The sequence below is a fragment of the Scophthalmus maximus genome, chromosome 2 (genome assembly GCF_022379125.1).
Source record: "Scophthalmus maximus strain ysfricsl-2021 chromosome 2, ASM2237912v1, whole genome shotgun sequence".
Classification (NCBI taxonomy): domain Eukaryota; kingdom Metazoa; phylum Chordata; class Actinopteri; order Pleuronectiformes; family Scophthalmidae; genus Scophthalmus; species Scophthalmus maximus.
This window is the reverse complement of record NC_061516.1, coordinates 11729522-11744180: the sequence shown is the minus strand read 5'-3', so window position 1 is coordinate 11744180 and position 14659 is coordinate 11729522. Positions and strand designations below refer to the sequence as shown.

The window sequence follows — 14659 nt, the reverse complement described above, 5'->3', positions numbered from 1 at the left end:
ATAGCAAAATACAGCGATCAGAAGTGCCATTAATGAAATGACCAGCTACCGTTACAAAGCAGCTCGGCAGCACTATGAGCTCAGTGGGAACAGCAGTGACAGCAGGAGGGGACGACTTTTATCACATACAGGAGGGGTTACCAAACCTCATTAAACGGTATGATTTTGGAGTTCGCATTAAGGTGAACAGTGCTCACCTCATGAGAACTCTTTTTGTCAATCGATGCAGAACATTACAAGACTAAAAAGACAAAACGCAGAGCCATCTATTTAAAAGTAATGTTTATTTTTGCACCAACCAAAACAAAATCCTCTCGAAAAGACAAGTTCCCAGTTACAACATCAGTGACAGTGCATCTCATCCTCGACAAAAGAGAAAAAAACAATAATTTTACTACATCAAAGGAATATCAACATCAACAAAAAGCACAGTTCCATAAGTAAAAATTAAATGTTCAAACACAAACAACCAGTTACCTTTTAAAGAGACAAAGGCAGAAAAACGACGAGAAAATAATACAGTAACTTGCAAAAATGCTTCATCTGGAACAACCAATCACACACGCACGCACACACACACACACATGCACGCATGCACACGGTGCTGGTACAAAACAGGAGCCAAATGATCATGATCCCATTACCACGGCATTAAAATCAACTACATGTAATAAATATCAGTAAAAGCACCTTTAAAGCTGAAATGTGTTTAATTGATCATCTGACTGTGCAACATGTAAAAAAAGAAAACCCAATAAAAACAATTACATCAGGAGACTAATATACTTAACAGTTGTCAAATTTTTATATCATTACATACGTCTTCTATTTTGTTGTTGCTTTAAATCATTGATGGGTATTTACACAACAGACCTAGCAGGATGATCTTAAAAGAGCCATTTTTAAAAAAAATTATTTATTTAAATGCCTCAGTCTGTGACATAATTTGAATTTCAAAGCTATATGTTGTTTTAAAAACCACTTATGTAAAAAGACAAATGGTTGACCTTTGCTGTCCGGGCAGCAACAAGCTGAGCTTAATAGACGGGCTACAGAAATTCACTGTGTTAAATAAGACGGGTGGTTGCCGCGTGTGACGGGCCCGACGGGAAAAACTGAAATACCCTTTTACAAATTCAAGAGCCCAAGGCAGAGTAACACTCAAAAAAATCACCAAAATGGATTTGACTCCCAAGTCCGTGTGCAGACGCTTGAGCTGCACTTTATGGCATGATGAAACGTTCTCCGTTACGTCTCCTTAGTGAGCCCGAGATACCAAAAATATAGAAAAATCGTTATAGTTCATCGTTACAACGGATTAGCATGCTCGACGCTTTTCAGACCGGCACAGTAATGCAAGCAAATTTACAGCAGTGTGAGAAAAAAGATCACACTGTATACATCATGACCGCTTCTGTGTCTGTGTCGTTGTATTTATTTATACAGCTGCTACTGTCGGACACTTGGTTGGACACTGTGACCACTTCAAGTCGAACTCTTGATTGTTTATCGAAACACTTACTCAGAGCCATCGATCGAAACATGCGCTCCATTGTGTTCAGTGGGATCTGTGGAGTTGGTAGTGTATCGGAGGTTTGGACTACAGACCATCGCACAGTTAAAACCTGTATCAAATAAGAGAAGATTCTGAATACGGTATAATTCATCCAACCAAATCTAATAAAAGTGTATACCGCCCACAAGAGTTTTCCTTTGTGCTCAGCCCTTCCAGAAACGTGCTTTTTTAATTTATTTTTTTACCATTCGATCAATTACATTCTCTGCAAAAAGTGCAAATAGCTGAACTGAAGCCCGACCTAAAATTTTTAAAAACAAACAGTTCACAAAACAGTTATGTTACCACAGGACAGTGCCCACGTGGGGCACAGCACTTGTGGCCACGTTTTTTTGTCAGTTTTTTATTTTTATTTATAGGATACAATCAAATAATTGAGTTTGCAAATTCCTGGAAGGACTGTTTATTTGCTTTTGCAAATCCATTTGTATTCACAACGGCTCAATTCATATATTCACTGCTTTATATATATATTTATATATATATATGGCTTCTGCTCATTTATGGCTCCTTTTTCCCTTTATCCCTATAAAGCCAGGCACTCTTTCTTACCCACAGTGAAAATAGGTAAATGTCTCATTATTATAACTTTTAGTGTGCGATGTCACCAAATCATGGCGAGTGAGTTCTGACTAAGTGTAAATTTGTCTCAAGGCCACAGATTTCTGTACATCTCAAAGATATAAAAACTAGACCTCTCCCATCTCCTCCTCCGTTGTCCCCTAGTGGAAAATACATGCTTGGTGCTGGGGGAAATATGACAAAACGTTAAAATATGGAATTCAATTCTGTTTTGAAAACTGAACACAAACCTAAAACCAGTCGTTTCGGTTTGTCGGCATGTTTTTTCTGAAAGCAAGCGACCCTGGAGGACTTCACTCTTATCACTGTAAACACATACCGCTTCATTTCCCCAGCTCTTCTCTCCCCCCGCCGTTGAAGCTAGCTCTCCTTTGGGGTCACAGTTTGTTTTGGCGGTGCTTTGGATGCCGTCGCAGAGGCAGAGGACGAAGTGGAAGAAGAGGAGGAGGAGGAGGATGAGCTCCACCGGGTCTCTACACCTGTACTCGTCATCTTCAGCTTCCGTCGCTTCGCAAGGGGAGCATTGTCGACGCTTTTCAGAAAGAAGCCCTCTCTCTTACCGCGGTTGAACGCCTGCCGAGAGAGGAAGATGGCGTAAGAAAAGGAAACATTTGGGATAGGCACTTCACATCCATGTTGAGAGTTGTGATGAATGTAGAATGATGATATTACCTTGTAGGTAGCATTAACATAGGTGCGAACAGTGGGCCCACTGGACTCCAGCACATCTGGAGTGCACAACGGAGTGGTGGACATGGAAGCTCCACCCTGCAGCCAGCTGTTTTCTTTCAGATCAGAGAGCTTGAGACGATTCTCTGGATCCACTGTTAGCAGACCTTGAGTCACAGAGGGAGGAGATAAAACCAAAGCAGAAGGACATAAACGGGAGAACAAGGGAGGATTTGGATCATCCTTCCGATCTACTACTATCTACTAAAGGTGTAAAGGAGGTCTCATAGGACTAAGGAAAAGCCTACAGCGCTGCTCAGAGAATCCAACTCGACTTTCACTAAAACGTACTGTATCACATACCTTTGACAAGCTCTTTGGCATCCTCCGACACGCCCTTCCAGGCCTCCCCGTCCAATGAGAAATCACCCTCCTTTATCTTCTGCATGATGTCAGCAGCGTACGATGAGGTCATTCCACGTTGCTCGCTCTGAAACGGCACCTGGCCTGAGAGCATGGTGTACTGCGGAAAACACACGCAGGGGCGTTAGCGCATCACTCCACATTCGACTGATGTGACGGGAGTTTAAGTTTGAAGCTGAAATTACCAGGATGACTCCGAGACTCCAGAGGTCACAGGACTTGTCGTATCCGGCACTCTCAAAAAGTTCGGGTGCAGCGTACTGCAGCGTGAAGCAGGGAGTCTGTAGGGGGGCGCTGCCTGCGGGGCACAGGCGGGCAAATCCAAAATCTATTACTTTGAGCACCGAGTCCTCCCCCTCGTCTGCAAACAGCACATTCTGTAAGGTAAAAGAAAGAAAGAAAAGAAAATTTTGATTGCTCTCACTTTTCAGGGCTTCGTTTTCCTAAGAGAACAAAGACTATTAAATACCTCTAGTCAATACCACCACTACTACTAAATACTACAGTATGGTATGTTCCTGACCTTGATACACACTGTGTGTGGCATCGCTGTGCCATGTGCAGCACGTGGTGCAAAGGTGGGATAAGAGGGCAAACAGATTCAAAAAGACACAGCAAAATCTGTTTTGATATTTTAGTGAAGATTAGATGAGACATTTCAATAATACTCATCCATGATTGAATATTTTTAAAATTTTAATACTTTATTCAATAGTGGAATTATGTAGATTAAGTTTTAAAATAACACCCTCCAACCGGTCAAGACATTTTAGTTAAACACTATTGGAAAACACTATGAACTGCGGATCTAAAACTATAATTTGAATCATTAACAGCTGCTTCCTACTTTGAGATCCTCCAGTGAATTAAATCCTGCAACCATCTGAAGAAGGCAGGACACGTGTGACAAACCTGCCGCCCTTCGTTTTTGTTACCGTTGTCTGCTGTTGTTCTCACATGTTTTGAAAACACACACACACACACACACACACACACACACACACACACACACACACACACACACACACACACACACACACACACACACACACACACACACACACACACACACACACACACACACACACACACACACACACACACACACACACACACACACAATCTCTCTCTTTGCCCCCATATATTTACATTACATGTCACTAACTCTGTATTTTCTCTCTCCCCTAGTGCAGGAAGGGGAGAGAGATTCCTAGTGCAGGAATCTCTCTATTATTATTGTTATTTATCATAATCATCATTACAATTATAGTTATTATTAACAATGTCATGGCATCTATAAGCATTATTTTTGTCATTATAACAACCAGTCTGACGGAGATTAAAGCAACGGTTATACAGCTGTACTATCTCTCTCTCCTCTCGCCCAAACCGGTCGTGGCAGATGTTCCGCCCACAACTGAGTCTGACTTCCTGTGTAAAGTGCCTTGTGAGATAATGTATGTTGTGATCCGTCACCTCTGGTTTGAGGTCTCTGTGCACGACTCCGGCCTCGTGCATGAAGCTGACAGCAGAGAACAGGCTCTGCAGCAGCTGACTGGCCTCGGCCTCGCCAAAAAGTTTCTTCCTCTTGATCCTCTCCAGCAGCTCCCCGCCTCGCAGGAGCTCCATCACTAAATATGTGTGGTACTGGTAGAGTGGGACATATGGAGGGACGGGAGATTATGTGAGGATTTTTTTTCTTGTGGCCTAACATCCAATATTAAAGTACATGCATTATTATATTTTCTGTTTGTTGCGTTAATGCTACATATTCAAATTGCACACGTCATCGATGTGGGTTTCTTTCATCGTACCTGATCAGTAAAAACGTCGTGTAGCTTGACGATGTTGGGGTGAGCCTCACATTGCCTCAAAGCAGCAATCTCCCTCTGAGTGTTCGCCTCCGTTCTAACAGACGAAAAATGAAATATTTAAGTGGACATTCTGGCACTTATACCATCAGATGGCGCAGTGATACAATAAAAGCAGAGTCAAGCACACAAACACAAAGCGATTCAACATTGTGTAGCAGCATCACATCTCCCACTCACCTGCGGCTCACAATCTTGACCGCATACTCATGGCCACTTTGCTTATGTCTGCATTTCCTGCACACGGAGAAACTGCCCTCGCCGAGGGGCGGCCCGAGGAGACACAACTCGTAGTGCTGAAAAAACTGTGATTCCTGAAAAATAAGAATGTCAAATTGAGCTATGTTTTGTTTTGTCATACACAGTAGGCTCAACGTTTAACAAGTATATGAAAAGAGCCTTGTTTCCGGACTCTGCGCTCATTTCTTCCATACATGTTTTCCAAACGTAGCCAATATTTCAAGCGAGACAACACAAAGAGGTTTTTTTAAATGGCAGAATTTTTTGTGGAGGTTATTTAAACTGTACATTTTAATGAGATCACTTCACCTGGCCTTAACCTTAAAAGCCAACAATTTATGTATCTGAGAAAGCTTGGCTTTAAAGTAATACAGACCAAATTTACACTCAGATGACCAAGATGGGCGGATAAGTAAATGTGTTGTGATCAATATTTTAGTTACAAGTCTTATTTTTCTTCAATTGGAATCTGTAATATTGAAAACAACTCTGCTGCCTCGGTTCGACTTCCCGTTATATGATTACAGTCTAAAGTGACCTTACACTGTCCAAATTCCTAAACAGACACTATTAATGTAATTCTGGTAAATGATGTCAGAACAAGGTATTATGATCATTGTATTTCCTCTATATTGCTTAGAGCTTAATAAAATACGACAAAACCTACAGTGAAATTAGGTTCGTCAACTTTGGTTAGTAATCTAGGCTCAATAAACAATTTTTCTCTTCTTCTCTTCTTTCTTGTCAGTCCTGATTAACAAAGGAGTCTTTTTTTTAATGCCGTTTAAAATCTCTATAGATTACAGAGGGGGCACTTTAAAAACAACACAAGACACTTTTTGTCACAATGGTTATACTGCAAAAAATAACTACATAACAAACAATGCTCAGATTAGTTTAAATCTTAACCAAAACACGAAATCATACAGATTATAAGAGATCCGTACCTCCAACATTGCACTTCGTTGGACAGAGGCCGAACCGGGTCGATCAGCGCCAATCTGGGTTTCTACAAAGTCTCCCATGACTGCGTTCTTATTGAAGAGGATGGAGGGAGCGATGAAGGAGTAGCCCTAAAATAATACAGAAGAGGAGGGAATACATGTTGAGCAGTCTGCTTTGAGTGAGCATGAGAAAAAAACTGGCTGCACTAACTGTATTAACAGAAAGAAAAAGAAAAAAAGCAATCAACTTTATCCAAATTATATTTTTTTAGATGGTGGTTACGGGTGTTGTATTTATAAACTTTAACAAGGGTTATGGGTGAGACAGCAGGGACCGACCTTGAACAGGCGACCAGTGCTTGGAGGCGTGCTCGCCGGAGAGTAGACAGGATCCATGCCGGTGAACTCCTCAGCAAAGTTTCCCACGTCCAGTTCACTCTTCAGCTCCGGTTTGAACGGACTTGGCAACTTCTTCTGTGCTAAATCAGCCCAGTTCAGTTTCTGTGAGGAAACAAAAAGCAGATGGGAGTTTATGGATTGAATGAAAAGAGGTGACAAGAGGAAGAGAGGCATCAAAGTAAAGCCCCTTTCACACTGGCCAAAAAACCTGTTTAAATCCGGTAACACCCGGCGTTTTCTGTAGTATGAAAACTTTCACTCGGCATTCAGCCTCGGGTCAATGAAGGCTCATCTCCTCCTTCGGTAACTGCTGTTACCTCACTAGCTCGCAGGCTCCGAACTTTAGTAAAGAGATCTCTCGCATGTAGCTAGCTCGCTTAGCCTAGCTGTGGCTCGTTGGTGGTAACAACTAACACGATCCCAATCATCGATGAGGTTTAGAACGGGGCACCTCTATTTCAACCCTTCGGCAGACACACACGGCATCAGCAGTAGGTCTCTCACTTCTCACAGTGGCCATAAACTGTCGGTAACAGTGCAAGATAGAAGGTAACGTTGACCACCGGCTCACTGGCGACCATGTTTTCTGTTGTTTACTACACTGTTCCTCTTCTTTGTTTTATGTCGCGCACCCTTCTTTAACGCCACCTATGACTCCCACCTGTCACTACACTGTTTTCCTGCTTGCGATCATCAGACCCTGGTCTGCTGGCAGTGTGACAGTGGCCAATTGCCGATTAAACGTGGGTCGACCCGCGTTTAAAAACCCCCCCTAATTTTGGTGTGAAAGTGATATAAATGGAAGCTGAGCTTAGGAAGGGACCTTGAAGAAGGGATGCGCCTTGATGTCTTCAGCCCCCCGCGGCCCAGAGCCCAGCCTCTTGTGGGGATCTTTCACCAGCAACTTCTTCAGCAGATCCTGAGCAGTCGCTCTGATCATAGAGGGGAACGGTGGATCACAGCGCAGAATACGTCTGAAGATGGAGATAGAAACGCAAAATTCAAATAAGACTTTAAGGTTTTTACCACATTATGAACAATCACATGCATCATTTTCTAACTGCGGGTTAGGTTAAATCAATTAAATCGAGAACACAATGGATAAGTATTTGTATACTACAGGCAATGAGATGAGACAGAGTCGGAAGCACTCACTTTGACACCTCACTCTGGGAGTTCCTCTCTCCCTCCAAGGTGAAAGGAGACGCTCCCGTCAGCAGCTCAAACATCAGGATGCCGAGGCTCCACCAATCTACCGACTGAAGTAAGAGACAAGTTTAAAAAAAAAAAACATGAAGGAAAGAGCGCAAAATATGTGCAGATGATGCACCTGCTGCGATTTTTTATTTAATCCCTGCAACCTGGGATGTCTGTCATGATACTGACCGAGACTGGGAAAGAATTTTTTTATCTGATGTATGGCAAATCAACCTGTGAAGTGTTTAAAGCACTGAGTATTTATCTTCAAGGTAAATGTTGAAGCCACAATGGATCTCCCTTTCATCCTGAAACATTCATATGTAAAGAATATATTATCTGAAAGTTATTTAACAGTTCCTGATATGTGACCTAGTAAAATCTCTGACATCAGTGCTTGCTGCTCGACTCCCACATATCTGACCTTGCCATGTCCCGACTTCCCCCTGATTATTTCCGGCGCCATGTACTCAATGGTGCCACAAAACGAGTAGGTCCTTTCCTTCTGTAATTGGGAGAAAATTGGAGTTAAAGTGTATTTCTCAAAGAATCTAAAGTGAACAAAATACTGTTATAACCTAGCAGTGCACATACCTCTTCTTCCAGAAACTCTTTGCTGAGACCAAAGTCCGTCAATACCACATGGCCTTCATTGTCGAGAAGAATGTTTTCCAATTTGATGTCTCGGTACACAATCCCAAGCTGTGTGTGTGTGCGTGTGTGTGAACAGAAATGGAATGTACGTTAAGATTCCTAACAAACAAAGAAGATTCAAATGACCCTTGAAGTAAGATATCCCAGAAGTCAAGATGCACGACCGCTATCAGCCGGTTATTTACAGCAATCACAGCACTTTTTAAAGTCCATTCACTTTGTTCTGAATTACTTAAATTCAAATCCCTACACTTGTCACAGTAAACAACTGCCCAGAGAGCAACGCGAGCTAAAAACACAAACTAATTGCAATAATACCTCAAGAAATGAGAAGACTGCTCGCCGACAGTTGCAGCTGCTTTAACGGTTTTATTTGACGCTATCCAAGAGGAAAGACTCATAAAAGTCAGCGTTATGGTTTTTCAGCTAATTGAGCAATTTGTGCGAATGGTGGTTTTTCAATTAGTTGCAAGACTTTTAATTTGTTTTATTCTATTTTTTTCAATGAAGAATTGTTAATCAATTCTTAACATTACTTTACATTCTTTTTGTGCAAAGCGACTTGCAATCATCGAGGCAGGTAGCGTTAAGGGCCTTGTCTCAGGGCCCACACTGGGATGACATGGAATCGAACCCCGACCTTCTGTACCAAAGACAGCGGGGTAACCCACTAAGCTACACCAGCTGCTTATTAGTCATACCTCATTGAATTAAAGTCTGCTGCCAATTATAATAATACAAAACTCAGCAGTGCATTTGAAAATGTTCTCAAAACAACCTTAAAATGCAGTCTCGCCAGAGATCAGAACAAAAATTTTATTATAGGTAACCACTAGGCAATGCTAGGCTACATCCATACTATGTTTTTGTTTTGAATCAAAACCTCTGTAATTACCTCTGTTTCAGTTGAACACATATCATGTGACTATTCACGTACACTAGGCATGAGTGTGCCAGGTGGAAACAGGAAGCAGATAATCTACTCTGAGGGTTGGTAGCTTAGTTACAGAAAATACTACGAATGAGAAACAACAATAATGAAAAAGTAAGACGAGGGATTTCCTTTTCTTGGAGCGATGTCCAGGTGGAACGGTTTCTGACATTAAGTGTTGCTTTCATCGGTGGTCGTCGATTTATGGCTAGTAGGAACCAAACAGGAAGCAAATGCAGGCGACTGCGTCATTGTTTCCAAATGTCTCCGCTTTTGCCCCATCTATACTACAATGCAGCCCCAGATTTTTCAAACCAAAACGGGGCGAGCAGCTTTTCCAAACTTCTCAGTTTTAGGGGCTACGTAGTGTGGACGCCAGGCGTTAATGTAGCTGTGATGCGTTTTAAAATGAAAACGTAGTAATGTGGCTGTAGCCTTAGTGTTGTAGATTAAGTAAGTTTCAAGCAGTAAAGTTTGCATGCGCTTCCAGCCAAGCACCAAATGACCGACATAGTTAGATACGACAGTGACTATCTGGTGAAGAAAGGCAAAATGTTGTGCTTAAAATATTTTTTTTTTGCTGTGTTAAGAGGCTAATCCAGAATTAGAAGGTCATCAAATATGGGGCTTACGTCTGTAAGGTGGCCAGAAATGCAAATCAAATAGGATGATAATGTTGCTCTGTGTCTGGCAAATTATGGTTATTAGGCAACCGCTTGCCAAAACTTCAGCTATAACAACTTTATAAAAGGCATTAAATCAGTGCAGGGGTCCCTTTAAGACGGCTTTGTCCTCCTTCTGCCCTCTAGCATCCAAAAAAATCAATAAGTGCAGCTTGAAGTCATGGAGCTGGAAGGAGCAACACCAACCTTGTGCAGGTGCTCCAGAGCCAGGATTATTTCCCCAATATAAATCCGCACTGCCTCCTCAGGAAAATGATCCCGCTGGTACAAATGAGTGAACATCTCCCCGCCGCTCACATAGTCTGCGCACACACACACACACACACACACACACACACACACACACACACACACACACACACACACACACACACACACACACACACACACACACACACACACACACACACACACACACACACACACACACACACACACACACACACACACACACACACACACACACACACAGAGAGAGAGAGAGAGAGAGAGAGACAGACCGATACATCGGAAGCTTGAATAGACTTAATACAAAAATGGCAAAAACACACATATTGCACATAAGGTCAACAAACATACAGCTATAGACAGAAACATAAAGAAGAAGTGTATTCAGTGCTTCAAGCCTGAAGGGACAAGAATTCCCTATATTTGATTCTCGTGCTCCGCCACTCACCCAGGATGAGATGAAGTTTGCTCTGTGTCTGGAAGGCATAGTGGAGCGTGACCAGGAAGGGAGACTGGCGGATGTGCTCCAGCACCTGCCTCTCAGTGCGGGTATGTTCTGTTGTCTTTGCCTTTTGAACAATAGCTGCTTTCTTTAACACCTAGGACAACAATCAAAGTAAACTTAGCGTAGATCCAGACATCCTGCTTGGAATAAAATAGGACACCAAGTCAAAGTAATGTGTACATCCATATTGCAGCTAAAAGTGAGGTTGTATGTCAAATATCATCTGCCCGTGAGAAACTGACAGTCTCACCTTCATAGCGTATAGCTGGCCCGCATCATGGCCGCTGTTCTTCCTCACCAAAAACACTTTTCCATAAGCTGGACAAAGACCAACACATTTTTCCTCAAATAGTTATAAAAAAAAAAGTAATACTAGAAATAGAAATGCAAGTAAATTAAAACAGCAAAAGATGAGCACAGGGGAAATTATTTCAAGTATCTAGAAATCAGCTGAATAATTGCGAAAACATTTCGGCACACATAATTAAAGGTAGGTCAATGTGGATGAGATCTAATAAGAGAGATATCTACAGAATATCTACCTTCTAAAGATACACATCTACTCATTGCCTTAATGATTTGAAACATGTTTTACCACAGCATGCAAGTCCCCAGGAGCAATTTCTCTTTATAGACTCAAGTCAGGGATAAGCGCTTTGCCCTCGAGATTTTAACTCTCAAGGGAAACCATGGAACGAGAACTCATCCTACATCACACCCTCATTCTCCGACTTTACATTATAATGAGATTTTAGTTCGGGTTTAACAACAACTAATACTGTATGTCAGACATGTCATGCTTCATGTGGACACATACCTCCAGTGCCCAAGACTTTAAGCAGCTCAAAGTTCTCCATGCCGACCCTCTCAGAGTGACCTGTGAGGTTAGCTAGTGACAGACAGAAAAGTATCACAATGAAAACATATAGTATATACTGTATGTTCACTTTCTGCACCCAACAGACACAACAGAAAGAGAGTATTAATATCTCTTCAATTATTCTTTGAAAAAAATTGTCCAACGTTTATAAGATACCAGTGTTTGAATGTGATTGACTTTCAATATTCTACAATAAGAACTAGGGCTGCAACTAACAATTATCTTCATAATCGATTAATCTGTCGATGATTTTCTCGATTAATCGATTGGTTGTTCGGTCCTTAAAGTGTCATAAAATTGAGAGAAATGTGTTTCCCAAACCCCAACATGATGTTTTGTTTTGTCCACACACCCAAAAGATATTTAGTTCACTGTCAGAGGAGCAACGAAACCACAAAGCTGAAATCATAGAAAACTACTTCGATGTTGGCCATTAATTTAGTAGTCGATTAATCGATTAACTCTTGCAGCTCTAATAAAACTGTCTGACAAATACTGACAAAGAAATGTTTGGGGGGGGGGTTTCTGGTTTTGTTTTTTTTTCCAAATGTTCACAGAAAAATGTAAAAGGCTTCCATGAAACATACACATGTACTCAGGTTATCTAAGTCCAGCCTGGCGCATGGATGGTTCAGATCTTGTCAGACAAATCATTTGCATGTATACCAGGAAGTCTGTAATCTACACACGGTGAAGAAAAACAGAAACACCTGCTGGATGTTATGCAACCCAACACAGAAGCTCAAACTACCTGGCTTGACACTAGTACATCCTTTTGGATCAGATCCTCTGGTGCACCACGTCCTGTTGTGTTGCACCGATCACCTCTCAGACAAAAGCGATTAGAAAGGACCTTTCACAAACGATGCAGCCGACAACAGACGCGGTCATCGGCTACACTGACCTCAACGGCCCGGACAACGAGTGGTGCTCCGGACTCACCGTTGGTGATGAGGTGCTTGACGGTGCAGGCCTTCTCGTTGCTTTTGGCGTCGGAGTCATCGCTGCTGCTGGATGCGTCCCCAGACATCACGCACACACAGGACGAGGCGGCCGAAGCCGACGGGCTGGTTGCGATCGGCTGGGCGGCCGAGTGTTTTTGCTATTCTCAAAAATTATGACACGCGCGGCAATTTCGCAAACAAATGTTAAAGAAGCAAACCTACTGCAGCTGCATTGGACAGTATAGGGGGATTACCGAAAGGACCGAGCAGCTGTGTTTTCTAGACAATGCCGCTGCCCTGACGTGAACCCCCACGCCTTCGACATGCTGCTGTTTCGCATCATTTATTTCATGTGATTGGCCGAAATACAAAAAAAATGAAATCACCAAACAATAAACGTGCAGCTGTTCGGACTCCAGCGACGCGCCAGCTGAGTGTTGTGATGGACTGTCCGCCGACAGAAGGACCGTCGACGCTGCTCTCGATTAACCGTGCGCGTTACTTAACAGCTGAAGTTCAACTGTGGAAGTGGCTAGCGTTAGCATTAGCCGCTCGGCGGTAGCGCTGGTCAATATTCACAAGTTGGCTGACGCCGCTTGGTCAACAGAACAGAAACATCAACGCTGCTTCGTGTGGCTGACACGACGCGAGCCGGCTGCAGAGCTCGTCAGACAACGGAGCCGCTGCGACGGCAGGACGTGTCGCCTCGCTAGCTCGCACGGCAGCAGGACGTCCACCGCTCGCAGCTAGCTAAGCGCGTCGCCGCAACTACCCGTCAAAGTTTGAACGTCGGCTAAAGCTAATGTTTCGTTGGCTGTGAAAACTGGCCTGTTCCGACACCAGCCGTCACACCGGTGTTTGGTTAAATCCCGTTATCTTCTCGGTCCTCCGGTTAATGATTTCATGATTCGCCCATGACGAAAATATTGACACCGTACTTTGTGTTTATTGTCGGACGCTAGCTTGGGGCTGCTAACGCCAGGATGCTTTCGACACAACCTGGGCGACGGCCAGTCACGTGACCCGTCGGCTGTGGGCGGGGCGACGTCTGCCCCAGATCTAAAAAAAACCAAAACAAAAAAAACCCTGCTTTGATTGTTTCATTTGATCAATTATTCATAAATGTGTGTAAATGTATTGACCATGTTAAACTAAGCCATTTTATTACACTGACGACTAAAGGGGCAACACAGCTACATGCACACACTTTGCATGATAAATATTAATAATAATAATTTGATGCTCTATTTGTGTAATGTATCACTATTCTCCACCGCATGATATACTGGTATGTGTATTTAAAGGTATTAAATAGTCACATTAGTTAAAGAACCTCCTATAAAATGTAGGTCTGTATGACAAAAAAAACCCACCACTGACCTTTAGGATACATTCACATACTGTATATTTCACAGTACAGCTGATTCCCATTAGTACATTACATTTTTTGGGGGGCAGTTTTATTTTATATCACATGAGTTACACTCTTTTTTTTTGCTTTGTTGTGTGCCACATGTCATAGAGAATTCCTAATGGAGCAATTCTACCCTTTGAAATGTGAAAACAAAAAGGTGTTACAAGTCATTTCAAACCTATTTGGGCCCCTCATGGTAACCATAGCACAATAATTACTATGACAATGTGGTGTCATAGTGAGGTATCTGAGGCCAGAACCCTAAATGTGCAGTCTGCTGCTGTGGAAGGACAATCTCTACCACCATGTGGCAAGTCACTGAATTTGAGAGCGTAAAAATTTAAATCAGAAAAGACTGACTATATTAATAATTACCTTGCTGAGTAAAATACATATCAGAAAGTAATGACAGGTCGCACTGGTGCCTCAGTACAATATTTATGAACTAATTAACTAATAATTGCTATCTAAGAAAGGCAAATCCACCCTTTAATAATCACATTGTTTCAATTATGTTGA

The 14659-nt window shown here is 42.4% G+C and overlaps 1 protein-coding gene across 2 annotated transcripts; it reads right to left on the bottom strand.

The window, feature by feature from the left end:
* Positions 1 to 265: 265 nt before the first annotated feature.
* Positions 266 to 13739, bottom strand: rps6ka4 (ribosomal protein S6 kinase, polypeptide 4). 2 transcript variants are annotated; one of them, XM_035624248.2, is made up of 19 exons: positions 12725 to 13739; positions 11720 to 11791; positions 11153 to 11220; positions 10846 to 10996; positions 10356 to 10471; positions 8496 to 8603; positions 8326 to 8406; positions 7860 to 7963; positions 7528 to 7678; positions 6645 to 6806; positions 6309 to 6434; positions 5302 to 5435; positions 5065 to 5158; positions 4727 to 4897; positions 3436 to 3627; positions 3191 to 3350; positions 2831 to 2994; positions 2478 to 2731; positions 266 to 1625 (listed from the first exon to the last, which is right to left on the bottom strand). In XM_035624248.2, exons 1-18 carry the CDS (start codon positions 12810 to 12812, stop codon positions 2519 to 2521), a joined length of 2355 nt encoding a protein of 784 aa, XP_035480141.2. In that variant the 5' UTR covers positions 12813 to 13739; the 3' UTR covers positions 266 to 1625; positions 2478 to 2518. The 2 variants fall into 2 exon arrangements, with proteins under 2 accessions (XP_035480141.2, XP_035480140.2); XM_035624247.2 differs by having other exon boundaries at positions 266 to 2731.
* Between the last annotated feature and the right edge of the window lie 920 nt (positions 13740 to 14659).